The following is a 17,699-nucleotide window of genomic DNA, read 5'->3' as shown; positions in this document are numbered from 1 at the left end:
TAAATTAAATTAGAATTCGAAACTTTCTGAACTAATCCAAAAATCAGAATCTAAAGTGATATCCAATTTCGTTCTAAAGTAAATTGGATTTTGAAGTAATAAAAAAATCGGAATCTAAAGTGAAATCCAATTTCGTCCTAAAGAAAATTGGAATTCGAAACTTTTCGAATTGATCCAACGATTTCCCTCCAATACCCTACTCAAATATTACAAACAAAAATAACTTAGATGTTTGTAAACTATTAAGCTTTTATCTCTTGGATGATCAAAGTGAGGATATTTATAATTGTGAATTTAAGGTCAAGAGATCTCTTGGATAATCGAAGCAGGGATATTTATAGTCTCCCGAACAATAGAAATTCGATGTGTGGTCGCATCTCTTTAATTATATTCTTAGGTCTAATCCAACCAGAGCGTATTGATTTGGATCTTGTTGGACTGGGACCCGTCAATATAAATTAAGCGGGTTGATAAATAGAAATTACTACTAGAACACAACTTTTTTTCTTTTTAAAATATAAACTAGGAGAACACTTCAAAATTTTATATAAATTTCATTAAATATATTTCTTCACTATATAGCAATGAAACGTAACTCCTTTCTTTAAGTTACCCTTTTCTTTGACACAAAGTTCCTCTTTCTCTAGAGTAACTCATCATTTTTCAGTACAAGGCAAGATGATCAAGAATGCAAATTCTATACTCCTCATTGGTCTCTAAAACACACACACACGCACACACACACACACACACACACACACACACACACACACACACACACACACACACACACACACTATGTATATATATACACACATACATAATATCAAGTTATCAACCCACAAAATTAAACAACATACATGGGAGAAACATCAGGCCACGTGTCACTAGGGTTAGCATTCTTGATCATAGGAGTTTGGCATCTCTTCAACACCATAAAACTCCATTCACTTAACCCAAGATCTTACCACATTTCACCATGGTTCCCTCTTTCAAGACCATCACTCAAATACTTAGAGCCCGTCGCGATTATGTTGGTCACGACGGTATTCGTTTCAATGGAGCTCGTCTTCAATCGAAAACAACCGATAATATTATTCATCGCATCTCCCTACCAACCAATCCCTTCCAAGAATCTCCCCCACTTAGAGCACTCCATCATAGCCCTCTCTTTCTTCTTCTACGCCCTTTTCGCCATCCTTCTAGACAAATTTTCCCGGGTCGACCCGGTTCAAAACGGGTCGACCCGAAACGGCCTGGCCCATTTTCTCCAGGCCGTTGCATTCGGGCAGCAGCTTCTGATACTGCACCTTCATTCGACCGATCATACGGGAGTCGAAGGGCAGTACCATTGGCTGCTCCAAATTGTTACGTTCGTAACCCTAATTGCAACCCTATTGTCTATTGGTTACGCTAGGAGTTTCTTGGTTTCGTTTGTGAGGGCGTTTTCGGTAATTTTGGAAGGTGTTTGGTTAGTTGTCACGGGGGTTATGTTGTGGACGGAGAAATTGATGCCGGAGGGGTGTTTTATGAGTGCGGAGATGGGGCGGGAGGGTGTCGTTTGTGGCGGTGATGGGGCGGCTTTGGAGCGGGCTAAAGCGTTGGTGAATATTGAGTTTGGGTTGTACTTGATTTTGTTGACGGTTTTCACGATGTGTTTGTACTTGGTGCTGGTCAAGTTGTACCCTCGAGAAACGGCGGAGTATCGGAAGTTGACGAAGTTATGTGATCAAGAGGAAGAAGGGGATGATCAGATCATATTGAAACCTCATCAACTTTGTATTTAATGAAATGGGAAGATTTTGGCCATAGTTTGATTCATTTTATTTAAATTCACCAACTAAAATTTCATTCTACATGTGTATATATATTAATACTAGCTGCTAGAGGTTCGATAAATTAATAACATCGCCCAAATAATAACTTTTTCAGGTCCCAACTCACCGTGACAACGTGTTAATTAAATTGTTAATTTGATGATTTATTATTCTTATTAACTTTTTTGATATTTTTCATACTAATTAATATTTGCACTCATAGAAATTTTAGTTGGCTTGAAAGTTATCTTTCCCCAAACTATATTAGGTACAAATAGTCACATATTGTTTTGTCCTTAATTTATACAAATATGGTTCGAAATATGTCAAATTATATCATGTGTGCATAATTGTAATTATTAATCTAATTAAAAAATACACACACACATGCACCCAATTCTTGGTAGGGGTTCTAAAACCTTAAAAAAAGAGAAAAAAAAAAAAAATCTCGACCGCGTCGTTTCACCGATTCCTGTTCATCCCTGTTTCGACAGGAGGATTATGCTTCTCGGACGGAAAGTTTTGTCAAATAGTAAGATTTGATTGATTAAGCTCAAATTCTTTCAATTAGTAAACGTTAATCAACGATTTGAATCAATGAAGCTTAATAATTGACAACAACGTATTAATTGAAGTAATTATTTATAATTAAAGTCTAATATCTTTTTAATTCAATTTTATCATAAAAAATAATAAATTTAATTCCCGACATACGTAAACGTAAGAATCAAATAGTAAGACTTGAATCGATTAAGCTCAAGTCCGTTCAATTTGTAAATATGTTTTAAAGATTTGAAACGATTAAGTTCAACTATTGACAAGAACGCATTAATCGAGTTAACTATTTATAATTAAAGTCTAAGATTATTTTAATTCAATTTTAATAAAAATGAAATAAATTTAATTCGTAAAAATTGTAAGAATCAAATCGTAAATCGTAAGATTTAATCTAACCATAATATTTGAATCGATTAAATCTTACGATTTTTACGAATTAAATTTTATTCTTTTTATGATAAATTGAATAAAAAAATAATAAACTTTAACTATACATAGTTACTTCGATTAATACGTTATTGTAAATTGTTGAGTTTAACTGATTCAAATATTTGAATATTGTCTACGAATTAAAATGACACGAGCTTAATCGTTTTAAATCTTTGAATATTGTTTTCGAATTGAAAACACATGAACTTAATTGATTCAAATCTTACGATTTACAATTCAATTCAAACTTTAAAAAATATTAAATATTTGTAATAAAGGAGTTTTAGACAATACACATATCATTAAAAAATTAATTGTGTTGATGGAACACGTGCCACAATTTAAGAGGCATAAATAAATTAGTATATTGATATACCTAAATGGGCCGGCCCAATGGGCCCTCAAATTTATCTACCAATTGGGCCCACTACACGAAAGCCCAATCACATACATGTGGGTCCATTACACGAAAGCCCAAGCTCCTTCAAAATAAGGCTTGGGCCCAACAAAGTAAGCCCAACCCATTCAACGATATATAAATAGATGTTTTACTCATTCGTAAAGGTACGTTCTAATTATTCACAATCAATCTCGAGTTTATTCTCTCAACTATCTCTACGATCCGTACGTCTGACTTGAGCGTCGGAGGGGTTTCCGCCGGATCAACCCCCGGCTTAGTTCACGCGTGCTCATTTTGTAGGGACCTCAGGATCATCGAGTTGACTAGCTACTGATCAGCTTTGCTCTCCCAGCTCGTTTTCCATACTACTCCGGTGAGCTATATTTTAGCATCATCATATATAATTTAATATTAATTATTCATATTATTAATAAAACCTCTGTATTTTCAAACGGGGAGTTCTCAATAGTTTTGTTTTTGTAGGGGGGTTAGTGCAAAAACTAAACTTTTTTAGGGGGTGAAAAGTATTTTTCCCCTGAAAATATGAGTAAACTGCAAAAGGTACCCCTGTGTAATCTCAAAATAGCAAAAACCCCCCTGTGATAAATAAATTAGCAAAAACCCCCCTGTGTTTTTTTTTAAATAGCACACTTGACCCACTATCAATTTAAGGGCTGACCTTGTGTAAATAGACAAAAAAACCCCTGTGAAATGTCTATTTTTATAGTATTAAAAAAGCACAAATGAGATATTTAAATTCTTTTTTTTTTTATTTGAAGTAAAATATTTAAATGAGATATTTAAATTCTTACTTTCTAATGTTCTAACTATTTTATTTTTTTATACTGATAAAAACTAATTTTATTTTTGTTATATCTTTTAATTAAAAAAATGGAAAGGGGTTTTTTTATTTTTAAAATTATAATATAATTTCTTTATAACTTTTAAATTATTCATACACTAAATTATGTTAAAGAAAAAAAAATTACAATATTATTTATATGTTTATTGATGATTTTTTTTTTTTTAATATAATATTTCCATTTAATTTGTATACTAAATTTTTAATAATCAGAAAAAGTCAAGAAAATCAAAAAAAAAAAAAAAAAAAAAAAAAAATCGAATCATCATCATCTTCAACGATTTGAATCCCGATGCCATCTCCATCGTCTTCCCACTTAATTATTGAATCCCAACCAGCAAAAACAAACTAGAAAATTCTATCTATTTTTTTTGTCAAGATCCAAAACCAAACAAAACAAAAATTAAAAACAATGGGAAAGAAGCTAGTTTTGTTTCTTCAAACCTAGCAACAACACCAAAAAAGAAAATAAAAAAAAAATCCACAAAATCCGTTGAACACGAACGCATATGTGATATGTGGTGAACAAAGGCTCGAACGCCAGTTTGTAATCGGGGTTGTAGGGCTCCGCTAGGCTCCAATTGCCGCCGCCGCCGCCGAAGAGGGCTTCTAGATCAGAGTCCGGAAGCTCCTCCGATCGTCAGCGCCTTTGTTCGTCCTCACGAAGTGCTCGATCCTGGACTTCGCGCGGCGTCTATTGTAGAGCAGCACAGCGGAGCAGCCGACGGTGGGGGCTGTGCTGCGGTGGTGGGAGGAGGCCGGTTGAATTGAAGTTGGGAAGATGGAGATTAAGGTTTGTGTAACCCTAAAAATCATGAAATTACATATTAATAAAATTTGGGGGTAATTATGTAATTTCAGGTCTAAAAAATCTTCACCAGCTGCACACTCGGCGAGTGTGCAACACGAAAATGCACTAGGGGGGTTTTTGCCTTTAACAAAATTTCATAGGGGGGTTTTTGCTAGTTTATTTATCATAGGGGGTTTTTTGCTAGTTTGAAATTACACAGGGGTACTTTTTGCAGTTTACTCCTGAAAATATATTAGGGTAAATTACAAACACCACCCTGAGGTATGGTCAAATTACAAAAACACCCCTCTTGTTTGGATAATTACAACCACCCCTCAACTCCTCAAATTTAGTGAAATCTTCGAGATTATATGGAATATTATCACTTTTGTACCCGTTTTATCTCATTCAAACTCTACATTATGAAGCAAGATGATCATAATATGTGACTTTTAACTTGTATATATCAGTTTTTGGTGCATCGGAAACTGTATTTTTACACAAAACGAGTACAAACTAGAGCAAATTTCACGGAATCTAGATGATTATGTTGAATTTTGCACCATAAGGGTGGAGGTGTAAGAAAAAATCATAGTTGAGGGGTAGATGTAATTATCCAAACAAGAGGGGGATTTTTGTAATTTGACCATACCTCGGGGGTGTTTGTAATTTACCCAATATATTATTGGTTTTATTACTAGTCACGTGCATGCATTATTATCATGCAGGAGGTAAAGCCAACACGTAGCACCACGCGTCATCTCCACAATTCCTTCGCCGCCGCCGCCGCCCACCGCCGCAGCTCATAAATGAAAAATATCCCAATCCGATGGCGTTTCATTTTCCGTCACAGGAAACAAAAAAAAAAAAAAAAAGAAAAAAAGAAAAGAAGAAGAGAGATGCAGAACGAAGTAGAGAAGGAAAAGGACGAAAGTACCCCTCTAATGGCACTGAACCACGTCTCTAGGGTTTGCAGATCCGTGAAGGAATCCGTCGAGTTCTACACAAAGATACTGGGATTCGTGGTTATCGAACGGCCGGAGTCACTCGACTTCGACGGCGCGTGGCTTTTCAACTACGGCGTCGGAATTCACCTGGTGCAGAGCAAAGACGAGGAGAAGCTGCCCAGAGATAAGGACCGTTTGGACCCCATGGATAACCATATCTCCTTCCAGGTTTTCTCTATATATGGAAAAATAGAGTTTTCATCCCTCACATTAGCACTATTTCACAATTGGTCCCTCATATTCACAAAAAATACATTTTGTCCCACGTGTTTTGAAAATTCAACACTTTTGATAAATTTTATGTCAAAACTAATGGAATTAAGCGTATGCCCATCGATGACTTAACTAACAGACTAACTATAAATTGACAGAAATGACCAAAATCGTTAAGTTATTGAAACATAGGGACCAAATGTATTTTTTAGAAATATAGGGGACCAAATATGAAATTGATGCAAACCTGAGGGACCAAATATAATTTTCCTTATATATATTAAATTATTTTGGATTTACAGAATTTGGATGTGAATTGGTGAAATGTGTTGTTTAGTGTGAGGATATGGAAGCGATGGAGCAGAAGCTAAAGGAAATGAACATAAAGTGTATGAAGCGGACGGTGGGGGAAGACGGCGGAGGAGGAGGCGGCGGCACCGCCATAGACCAGCTGTTCTTCAAAGACCCAGATGGGTTCATGATTGAGATATGCAACTGTGAGAATTTGAAGCTGGTGCCTCAAAATTCCATCGGCCGGATAAAACTTCCGTCCGATAAGCATAATCCACCCGTTGAAACAGGGACGAACGGGAATCGGTGAAACGACGCCGTCCGAGTTTTTATTTTAGTTTTATTTTGAGGTTTTAGAATCGGGTAGGGAATTTCAAGAATTGGGTGTGTGTGTGTTTTTAATTAATTACAATTATGCACGCATGATATAATTTTGCATCTTTTAAACCCCAATTTCCAAAATTCAAATTCAAATTCAAATTCAAAGCCAGATTTGTATAATTAAGGACAAAAAAAATTATATAGGTTGATGGTAGTGACTATTTGTACCTAATATAGTTGCGGACAAGATAATAGAAAAGAATGACAAATTTGCAATCGTTAGAAAAAAAAACGAATGAATCTCCAACGAGGAACTCAGTAACTTTTGATATCATTCAATTCAACCACAATGTAAAGTTATGAAAAACAAAGATCCACGATCTTTGATAACTTGAAAGAAAATCTCGTCATTAAGGTAATGCTAGTGGCTATAAAAACAAACTATCAAAACACTGTCGATTCCCACCTAGAAGGGATAAACACTTAGGAAACAGCATGTTATCCAGAGCCATCAAACCTACCCGAGAATAGAGTCTTCGACTGATCATTTCCCTCCTAACCCATCTGTTTCCATTGATCGGATATCTGATCATTTCCCTCCTAACCCATCCGTTTCCATTGATCGGATATCAGTTCGATCAATTCTTCATTAGGAAACGCACGTTCCCATAACTCCCACGGTTTTGCCTATAAAAAAAAATTATAAATAAATAGATGAATTTGGCGAACTTCAATTGAACTGATACAACATCCTGGCAGCCGATTTTTTACTCGAAGGTTTCGTCCTAATAATACATTATCCAATTGGAATTTTGTTTTGAAAGATGAAAACAAAATTATCTAAAGTGCGTGAAAACTCACCACATTTTATTTATAAAAATCTATAAAATTAAATAGTGAAATACGCATAAGCCCTGTTTATACTCTTTCCCCTCTTTGATAGACGGTGATCGTCGTTTTGATGTAAGCGCTAGGAGAGGTTCTTTAGAGTTTTCAAAAAGTTCATTCTTTAGAGTTTTCAAAAAGTTCATACAATATGTACAATTGAGAAAACTTCTAGTAAGTAGGAGAGACTCTTTAGAGTTTTCAAAAAGTTCATACAATGTGTACAATTGAGAAAACTTCTAGGAAGGCTTGGGTAGGGAGAGGGAGATGGGTCAAAATTGGTTTGTTGGTCAAAATTGATGAATTGGAAAAATTGAGTTTAAACTAGAGTTTAAAATAATAAATTGGATTTATTGGGTACTTTTGTCATAAGAGCAACTCCAATGGGAAGATATCGAAATGGGGCATTAAATATTCATTTGATACTTGATATAATACTTTGATACTTCTTGAAAAAAAAAATCACTCCAAACACGAGCATCAAATAGATTATCAAATTTTAAATATATGAATAATTATTTTTTTTAAATGCCACGTGTCAAATTGTGATAGGTTAATGGAGTGGTTATATTTTTGATACCTCATTTTCCAAGGAATATTTTTGCACCTCGGGGTAGTTGAGTATCAAAATAATTCTCCATTTAATGCCTCAATTGGAGAATAATTTTTTAATTTTAGAGCATCAAAGTGGTAGTTTTTTAGTTTGATACCTCATTTAGTGCCTCCATTGGAGTTGCTCTAAATATTATAGTTGTCTTTGTTGGTAATACATGTTGAAGGGACGAGTTTATTTGCGAAAAATGAAAAATAAAATATCGTATTTGAATTAAATCTTTGTGTTGGGACCTCGACATAATAGCCCATTAATTTATTTATTCCCTCTTACTCATTTTTTTTCTCCTTCCTCTCTTTCTGTTGATGTTCACGTTTTTCTTTAATTTCTTATGTGGTATGTATTTGTTCTGAATATTGACGTGTTTGTGTTTTCGGTTCTTTTTTTTTTTTTTAACACGAAAATTGATTTTAGTTCATGTATTTTTCTTATGCCATTATTTTAGTCATCAAAGTAACCACATTTTTACAATTTTGGTCCGCCTTTGAAATCGGTGTAAGTTTGGACACAAAAAGTCTTCTTCTTTTTTTTTTTTTTTTAACACGAAAATTGATTTTAGTTCCTATTTTTTTCGTTTGCCATGACTTTAGTCATCAAACCAACAACATTTTTACAATTTTAGTCCACCTTTGAAATTGATGTTAGTTTGGACAGAAAACTCAGAAGTCTTGGAGGTTTCATATACTTCTCTCGTAAATAGGGTTGCAATTAGGGTTACAAGTTCTATAGGCATCCATGTTTTCACGAGAGAAGTATACGAAACCTCCGCGACTTGAGAGTTTTCTTCGGAGACTAAAGAAAATTAGAGTGGTGAGTGTCGAACAAGGGTTGGGGCTTATGAAGGTGTGCTCGGTTTGTACGAGGGGTCCCAATATTGGAGCTCAGATATCGCACCTCGATGGTACTTGTGGGCATGCTTTCCATAGCCATTGTGTTGTTGGATTTTTGGAGAATGACAACCTTTGCCCCTCGTGCAGTTTTCCGGCCTATGATCCAGATTACATATTATATCCCCTCTCATTGGTTCGCTACAAGCTAGTAGAATTCGTTCGTTGTCGTTGTCGAACTTTTGTTTCTTCCTTTCTTCAATTCTTATTTATTTTTAGGTGTCAAAACTCTTCGTAACTATTATGCAACGTTTTGAAAATCGGACTGGACATTGATCTGGATAAGTTACTGGGTCACGGATGCTAATTGATTCCAATTCAAAAATGGTGATAAAATATTATATTAATAAAAAAAATTGGTTTATATTTTTTTCTTTTTCTTTGTATTTTTCTTTTTTTAATTCAGGATTTCGAAAGTTTGAGATTTTGACGGTACTATTTGATTCGTGTCCGGTTATGTAATATTGAAATTTCGAATAATCCTAAAATTTGAAATATTCAATTTGACAAAAGTTGAAAAATCCATTCCAATTTCCAAATTATAAAAACGTGATCGAAACAAGACAGCTCCAAATTCCAACTCCGAATGCATCACACCCTACTTGTAATATCTAAAATTTTGAAAAATAAAACGATGTTTGTTTATGTTCTAGAGCCATGTTTGGAAGAGACTAAACTTGTACAAATTATTTTGGAAATATATTTTGAAAAATATTGCAACATTAATAAATGTTGGGTCAAAAAAGGGGAATAAAACTAAATTAATATATATAATAATTAATATATTTGGATGATAGTTCGTCGAGACGGCGCCACTTGATTTTCTCCTAAATGGTCGAGACGATGACGTGGGACCCTTGGAAGATATTTTGGATGATAGTTCGTCGGGGATTCCGCCGGAGGGGTACCTGCAACGCCGAGAGGGGTTTCCCGGCGTAGAAGCTCCGACAATCAAGTCAGTTTTTTATCGAGAGATAATCAATTGTGATATTTTAGAGAGAGCATGGAAAATGATAAGTTGAGAGTCACTTCCTATTTATGGGTGAGGATACTTGATGGGCAAGAGATAAGCAAACTTGCCCTAACTCCTCTTCTTGGGCCTAATATAACTTTGGGCCAAATACAAGTGAAAACTCAATCAACGGCCCAATAAATGATTAGGAAACCCCATGAGGACAATTTGGTCCGTATCAAACTGCGAATCAGAAACTTCTACACACAGAGTACACCACGCTTCGAAACTTGTACCTTCAGCTAATTCTTCAACACACAGTACACCGTGCATCAAAACTTGTACCTTCATCTAATTCATAGTTTTATCTCCAAAGCAAAGACAAAGCGTTGAATTCACTTATACTCCCCCCTCAAAAACAGATTCAACAAACTGAAACCCCCAATTGCCCCACCAACTATTAAAAACCCCCAAAACCACCGCATCTCCGCCGCGCCGCCGCCGCCACGATGTCGAGGGACGTGTCGGCGTGCAACTCCTACAACTACGGCGACGCCATGTACTGGGACACCCGCTACGTACAGGAGGCGGAGTCCGGCTCCTTCGATTGGTACCAGCGTTACTCGTCTCTCCGCCCATTTATTCGTAAATACATCTCCCCCAATTCTCGCGTGCTTATGGTTGGCTGCGGAAATGCCGGTATATAATTTCTTTCTGGTTTTGAAACTTTTTTTTTTTTCTGTTTTTTTTTAAGATTTCTGAAATTGGTAAAGTATTTGTTGTGCTTTGTTTGGATTATTTCAATTGAAATTTGAACTCATAGTTGTTATGCTAAAAAGATTGAATTTTTAGGTAATAGAGTTAAACCTAACCTCTATAAATAAATGCAGTTGGGCGTAGCAAAATTCTATTAATTTAGCAAAATATTAAATTATTGAACTAATTATTTAATATGTTTTCACTGAGTCGGGACCGGAAGAAATTATTATTTTAAGTGAGATTATTAATTTATCGAGGTTCTCCTGTAGTTTTTGTGCTAAGTTTAGATTGTTTCTATTGAAAAGATTGTATTTTGAGCTTGTAGTTGTTGTGCTAAGTTTGAATTATGTCTATTGAAATGAATTTTGAGCTTATAGTCGCCTAAGTCGCGACTTTTGGCTTAAAAAAAAATAAAAATAAAATTATTATTATTTATGAAAATAATTAAGCTTATAGTTGTTGTGCTAAGTTTAAATTATTTCTATTGAAAAGATTGAATTTTGAGCTTATAGTTGCGGTGCTAAGTTCGAATTGTGTCTATTGAAAAGATTGGATTTTCAGCTTATAGTTGTTGTGCTAAGTTTGAACTATGCCAATTGAAAAGATTGAATTTTTAGCTTATAATTGTTGTGCTATGTTATAATTATGTCTATTGAAAAGATTGAATTTTTAGCTTATAGTTGTTGTGCTATGTTATAATTATATCTATTGAAAAGATTGGTTTTTTAGCTTATAGTTGTTGTGCTAAGTTTGAATTACGTCTATTGAAAAGATTAAAATTTTGATCTTTTAGTTGTGGTGCTAAGTTTGAATTACCTTACGTCTATTGAAAAGATTGAATTTTTATTTGTTTCAGTTGTTACGATTAGTTTTTGTGTATGTGACGGTTTATTTAATTTCATAAAGGTGAAGTCTTTTTTTTCATTTGGTGGGGATTTTGAGCCACTTCTGTTCATTCTTGATTAGGCTGCTTTTTTTCTCGGGTTTCGGATTTAATAACAAAAATTGTCTCTACAGTTATCTCGGAGGACATGGTTAAAGACAGTTACGAAGATATAATGAACATCGACATTTCATCTGTTGCGATTGAGTTGATGAGAAAGAAGAACGAGGGCATACCTCAATTGAAATGTATCCTTTTCAAAACAGAGTAATTTTTTTTTTTTTTTTTTTTTTTTAATTATGAAAAGTATCGGAAAATCTGTTCGTAGATGTGTCCTTACAGAGTTTTCCAGACATGAAAATGGATGTTAGAGATATGAGTTTCTTCCCCGACGATTCGTTTGATAGCGTCATAGATAAAGGTAAGTGTATATATATCCTATCTTTATGCAATTCTTTTTTAATTTGTAATTCTTTTTATTTCGATCCATAACATATTTGGCTTTAATTTTTTTTGCATGACCGACTGATCTCATAATAGGGACTCTTGATTCGTTGATGGTGAGTTTATTTATATTTATTTTTTCTTCTTTTTGTATATTCATTATTTAATCTTCTAACTTTTTCGTCGTCTTCCTTATGTGTTCGTTGGATATAAAGTGTGGTACCGATGCTCCAATTAGTGCTTCTCAAATGTTGGGGGAAGTAAGCAGGTTCTAGGATTTATAGATTTTCTAGTGCTCCTCACAAAATTCAAAAAAAAAAAAAAAAAGAAAATCTCGATTTATTTTTATTTATTTCAAGGAATTTAGTTTTTTGAATTTTATTCTGTCGAAAATAACTTTTTTTTCTTTCAATTTTCATCTGTAGGCTTCTTAAACCTGGAGGAGTGTATATGTTGGTAAATTAATGCCTAAAACTATATTCTGTTTCGTCTTGTTCGTTTAATCAAGTTACAGTTCGACATTAGATTTTATTTATTTTATTTTTTTGGCAGATAACATACGGTGATCCTACTGTGCGGATGCTACATATAAACCGGCCGGTTTACAATTGGAAAATCGAATTATACATTATACGTAAGCGACATTTTCACCATTTTCACCTTAGGAAATCGAAAATATTAATATTTAAATTTCGTTTTCGCAACGCTAAAATTTTGCTCGTATTTTCTTGAAAATGTATCCATGGTAATAATTTATATATATCCTTGTCTCCTATGTGCAGCTAGACCGGGCTTTGAAAGGCCCGATGGATCGACTGCTTCAAAGTCAATCTTCGAGCCTGTACCTATCACAGAAAAAGGTCTACTCCCTCCAGATTACGTTTACGAAGATCCAGATTCTCATTTCGTTTATGTCTGTAAAAAGATCGATGAAATTAGTGACGACGGCGCATTCAAAGAAGAGAATGAGATAATAATAATATAACATGGGGTATACAGATTTTCCTTAATTTGCTTTTTCATGTACACTTTATATTATATGGATTAGTTCCATAAATATGTTATAACAAACTTGTTATTAATTTTTTTCAACATGTAATAATGTAACCTATGCTTTAGTTTTGGTCCGGACTTTGGACATTGGAAAAATTCGAAAAATTACAACCCCCCACCACCCCCAAAGTTACAAAACCACAATTTACCAAATCCCCCTAGAAGTTATGTTAAATTATGAAAAATTCCCTCACCTATATGTTTTTCGAGTAAACTGCAAAAACTACCCCTGTGTTATCTCGAAATAGCGAAAACCCCCCTGTGATAAATAAACTAGCAAAAACCCCCCTGTGAAATTTAGTCAAAGGCAGAATCCCCCCTAGCTGATTTTTTAGACTTGAAATGACAAAATTGTCCCTCAAAATGTATTTATATATATACATATTATATGTATATTTATTCTTTTTAATTTGTTTGTTTAGAAATTAAAAAAAATAGTAAACAACTAAATTGATTATTTTTTAAATAAAATAATTAAAATATTTATAAAATATAAGAATTTATTAATTGCAAGACTCCAGGGGTATTTGTGTCTTTTTATATCAAGTCAACCCTCAAATAGTTCCATAGGGGGGTTTTTGCTATTTAAATAATTTCACAGGGGAGGTTTTTGCTAGTTTATTTATCACAGGGGGGTTTTTGCTATTTCGAGATTATACAGGGGTAGTTTTTGCAGTTTACTCGAAAATATTCCTTAGAAAATATCGATTCTACCCCTAAGAGCAGCATCTTAAATGTAGGTGGCATTGGTGTATCGTATATTTTCTACAGTAACCTCTTTTTCTTCAACATCTCAATGCAGTGTGAACATACTTGCTCGATTGTTGATTATCGTATATTTTCTACAGTAACCTCTTTTTCTTCAACATCTCAATGCAGTGTGAACATACTTGCTCGATTGTTGATACGAACCATCATAATATATATATATATATATATATATATAGACAGTTTTTTAAACAGCGTGCATGGCTACTTTCAATCTGTCGACATCTGCAGGGTTTTATCGACATTTTTTGAGAAATATTTCTTAGAATAAAAAAGATTTAATTAAACAATTACACTGTACTAGGGTTGGTGTAAGACGGAAACAAAGATCAAGCTTTAGTAATCACATCTAGGTGAGGTGTTTTCCATAATTTTGCCTAATTTAAGGGGTTTTTCATAATTTACCCTTAAATATATTATACAGTAATTTTACAAGAGGTACACCTAGAACAAATTGCTAAATTTAAAAAATACAATAAAATTTAGGGTAAATTAAGCCTACACCTCTGAGGTATGCTGAAATAACTTTAAGGTTTCCATAGTATCGGTAATTACTACTACTAACCCCCATGAAATATTGTTAGAAACTCTAACGAAATAATGGATTGAATAAGTTATTATGTTGGAGTTTTAACAGACTATTAGTTTCACGCAATGGTGGAGACAACATAGAGCTAGGGAGTGACATGATTTTCCTAACATTTCTTAAATCCTTATTATTTTATATACGATTTACAAATTTTCGTCTATGGTAGCATTAACGGCCCCTTGGGAAACAAATATGGTGCATATCGTTTCAAACAAATATTTTCCGATAATTGTTTCAGGGGTGTGACTGTAGTTAACGGCCCCTAGGATATGAAATATTCTCCGATAATTGTTTCAGGGGTGTGACTGTAGTTACCAACACCACAGGGATCTTAAAGTTATTTACCATACATCATGGGTGTAGGTGTAATTTATCCTAAAATTTAATTAAAGTAACGCTAAAAATCAAAATAGCCTAACTTAGAGGACTAAATTTATATTTTCTAAAATTCCAATGAATGTGACTCGGATCCAACAAACTCCGATCATCATCAACAACAGTTCATCGGCGGGAGATCAGTATTTTTCACGGAGGGAACAAACGTCCGTTTGTCGAAAGCCCTACTCCCAAAGAAGAAAAACCCAACGCCGTAACCACCAACTGCAGCTAGAAACACGCCGCCGTTAAATGACATGACGGCGAGCATAACAAGGTAAGCCAACCCAATCCTGACGGCGTACAAAATCGCCTGGATCAGCCCCACCGCCAACGACCTGCCGGAGGCGGCGGCGGAGGAGGACGACGGCGGCGCTGAGTTTTCGGGGAGGATGTTGCAGTGGGAGAGCCACTCGACGGCGAAGGCTAGGAAAAAGACCACCGCGAGGGCAAAAAGGTAATTTCCCATGTGATCGTAGCCCGGCCATCCGTGGAATAAAACCTCCGTATTGTGGCCCCAGAAGAACGTCATGTGCATCATCATGTGGCGGCGGTGATTGGTGGTGGCTGTGCCGTTGGATGGCGGCGGCGCCGCCCCCATGCCGTTCATCTCCGGTGCTCTGTGTGTTGTTGTTGGTGAACAACACAGACACTGCACTAAATCTTAATAAGTAATTAATCTCCGGGGTAGTTTGGTAATTTAACACGTCGGAGAAATGATTTCACCCAACTCTTAACAACACGATCTTTCACATCACAAACGGTTTCAACAATTATTCATGCTATAAACGTGGTTCAATATCCTAATTTTTAGTTTTAATTAATGGGTAAATTACAACCACTTCCCTGGGGTATGATCAAATTACGAAACCCCCTCATATTTGGGTAATTATAACAACCCTCAACTATGAATGTTTTTACACGTCCAATCTTATGGTGTCAAATTCAACACAATCTTCTAGATTCCGTGGAATGTTCTCTAATTTGTACTCGTTTTATCCAAAAACGCAGTTTCTAAGGCAGTGCAATCTGATATTTACAAGTCACGAGACATATCTTATGATCATCTAGCTTTAAGATGTGGAGCTCGAATGAGGTAAAACGGGTACAAACTGGAGAATATTCCACTAAATTTGACACCGCAATGGTGGACGTATAAGAAGATTTATAGTTAAGGGGTAGTTATAGTTTACTCAAACATGAGAATGTTTTACGTAATTTGACCATAGCTCAGATGCCGGTTGTAATTTACCCTTACCTAATTTAGTTTTGCATTTCAAACTCCATAAGATGGACCAAAATGCTAAGTTTGGAAGTTTTTTCGGGGTTGTTTTTCATTTTATTCTGGAAAGATTTTTCGTGGTACGATTTTGAAAATTGAAGTAATTATAGTTTATGATTTGGAAATTATGACTATAACAAATATTGGAATAGTTAAATAAGATTTAAAAATGTTGGGAAAAAATATTGCAAAAAGAATATGAAAACTAAAGTGACGTAAGTTGTTTTTTAGAGAAGTTACTTTCTTGGGGTTGTCTAGGGTCCGAGAGGGGTTGTACTACTCGGACCCAAACGATTTAATCTGGTGCGTAGAAAATATTTAGTAAAAATTTATAGTCGTTGATTTAAAGTACGAACTAGTACGATCCAGTACGAACCTATGAATTTATAAATTAAAGTACGAACCCAGTAAAAATAGATCGTACAAAGGTCGTACTCCATCGTACTTCATGTAAAATTACTTTATTAACCTTACATTATTAAACCAGAGAATTAAAAGTAGGGTTAACTGTACTTTGCCCCTAACTTTGGTCATTTTTGCTCTTTGCCCCCCAAATAAAAAAAAAATCCACGATCATACATCGACTAACTAATTTAGCCAAATTTCACCAATTAACCAATTTTTTACCATAATTTCAATTTTGACCCCAATTTTGACTCGCCACCACCGGAGACCGCCAGAGACCCACGGTCTCCGGCGTTGACTCGTTTTTTTTTCAAAACTTTTTTTTTGTCTGAATTTTTTTTCCGGTAGCTCAATCGCAGGGTCTCCGGCTTTGATTTTTTTTTTCTTTTAAATTTTTTTTTTCTAAAAAAAACTATTTTAACTAATATTAATGTATTAGCTGTTAAATTACTGTCTCAGGCAGTTATTTAACTGTCGGAGATAGTAATTTAATGTTAATTAATCTTTTTTTTCTTAAAAAAAATATATTAATTAATATTACTATCTTGACTGCTAAATTACTGTCTCCACAATTATTTAACTGTTAATTGACTTCTTTTTTTCTTAAAAAAATATTTTAATTAATATTACTGTCTTAGCTGCTAAATTACTGTCTTCAACAGTAATTTAACTGTCGGATACAATAATTTAAATGTTAATTAACTTTCTTTTTTGAATTTTTTTTTTCTAAATTTTTTTTTTATTAATTAATATTACTGTCTTGGCTCAAAATTAATGTCTCCAACAGTAATTTAACTGTCTGAGACAATAATATTATTGTATTAATTAATTTTATCGTCTTGACCTGCATTATTGTTGTTTTCGACTGTAATATTATTGTCTTCGATCGTAATATTACTGTCTCAAGCAATAATATCACTGTTTGGGACAGTATTATTAGTAATATTACGGTTCAGGAAAATAATATTCATAATATTACTGTCTGAAACAGTAATATTATTGTCTGAAATAGTAATATTATTGTATGAGACAGTAATTTAGTAGGCAAGATAGTAATATTAATTAAAATATATTTTTCTAAGAATATTTTTTTCAAAAACGAAAAAAAAAGTCAAT

At 34.2% G+C, this 17,699-nt stretch overlaps 3 protein-coding genes and 1 pseudogene across 4 annotated transcripts; 3 read left to right on the top strand and 1 right to left on the bottom strand.

Annotated features, from left to right (window-relative positions):
* The first annotated feature begins 693 nt into the window (after positions 1-693).
* Positions 694-1,947, top strand: LOC105951739 (uncharacterized). The gene has a single exon (XM_012975190.2). It carries the CDS (start codon positions 861-863, stop codon positions 1,785-1,787), a length of 927 nt encoding a protein of 308 aa, XP_012830644.1. The 5' UTR covers positions 694-860; the 3' UTR covers positions 1,788-1,947.
* Positions 1,948-5,643: 3,696 nt separating this feature from the next.
* Positions 5,644-6,814, top strand: GLYI8 (Lactoylglutathione lyase / glyoxalase I family protein). Its single transcript, XM_012975192.2, has 2 exons — positions 5,644-6,031; positions 6,414-6,814. Exons 1-2 carry the CDS (start codon positions 5,666-5,668, stop codon positions 6,675-6,677), a joined length of 630 nt encoding a protein of 209 aa, XP_012830646.1. The 5' UTR covers positions 5,644-5,665; the 3' UTR covers positions 6,678-6,814.
* A 3,577-nt stretch (positions 6,815-10,391) lies between these two features.
* On the top strand, positions 10,392-13,260 carry LOC105951741 (S-adenosyl-L-methionine-dependent methyltransferases superfamily protein). The gene is made up of 8 exons (XM_012975193.2): positions 10,392-10,724; positions 11,802-11,915; positions 12,020-12,088; positions 12,208-12,227; positions 12,327-12,379; positions 12,537-12,567; positions 12,664-12,745; positions 12,894-13,260. The coding sequence occupies exons 1-8, from the start codon at positions 10,535-10,537 to the stop codon at positions 13,094-13,096; spliced, it is 762 nt and encodes a 253-aa protein (XP_012830647.1). The 5' UTR covers positions 10,392-10,534; the 3' UTR covers positions 13,097-13,260.
* A 1,440-nt stretch (positions 13,261-14,700) lies between these two features.
* Positions 14,701-15,590, bottom strand: LOC148765305 (copper transporter 6 pseudogene; annotated as a pseudogene). Its single transcript, XR_016029876.1, has one exon. The product of XR_016029876.1 is annotated as a copper transporter 6 pseudogene (transcript).
* Positions 15,591-17,699: the final 2,109 nt, after the last annotated feature.

This window comes from Erythranthe guttata, chromosome 14, assembly GCF_056151865.1.
Source record: "Erythranthe guttata isolate IM_541 chromosome 14, IM_541, whole genome shotgun sequence".
Taxonomy (NCBI): domain Eukaryota; kingdom Viridiplantae; phylum Streptophyta; class Magnoliopsida; order Lamiales; family Phrymaceae; genus Erythranthe; species Erythranthe guttata.
The sequence above is the reverse complement of the archived record's forward strand: the minus strand, read 5'-3'. Positions and strand labels throughout refer to the sequence as shown.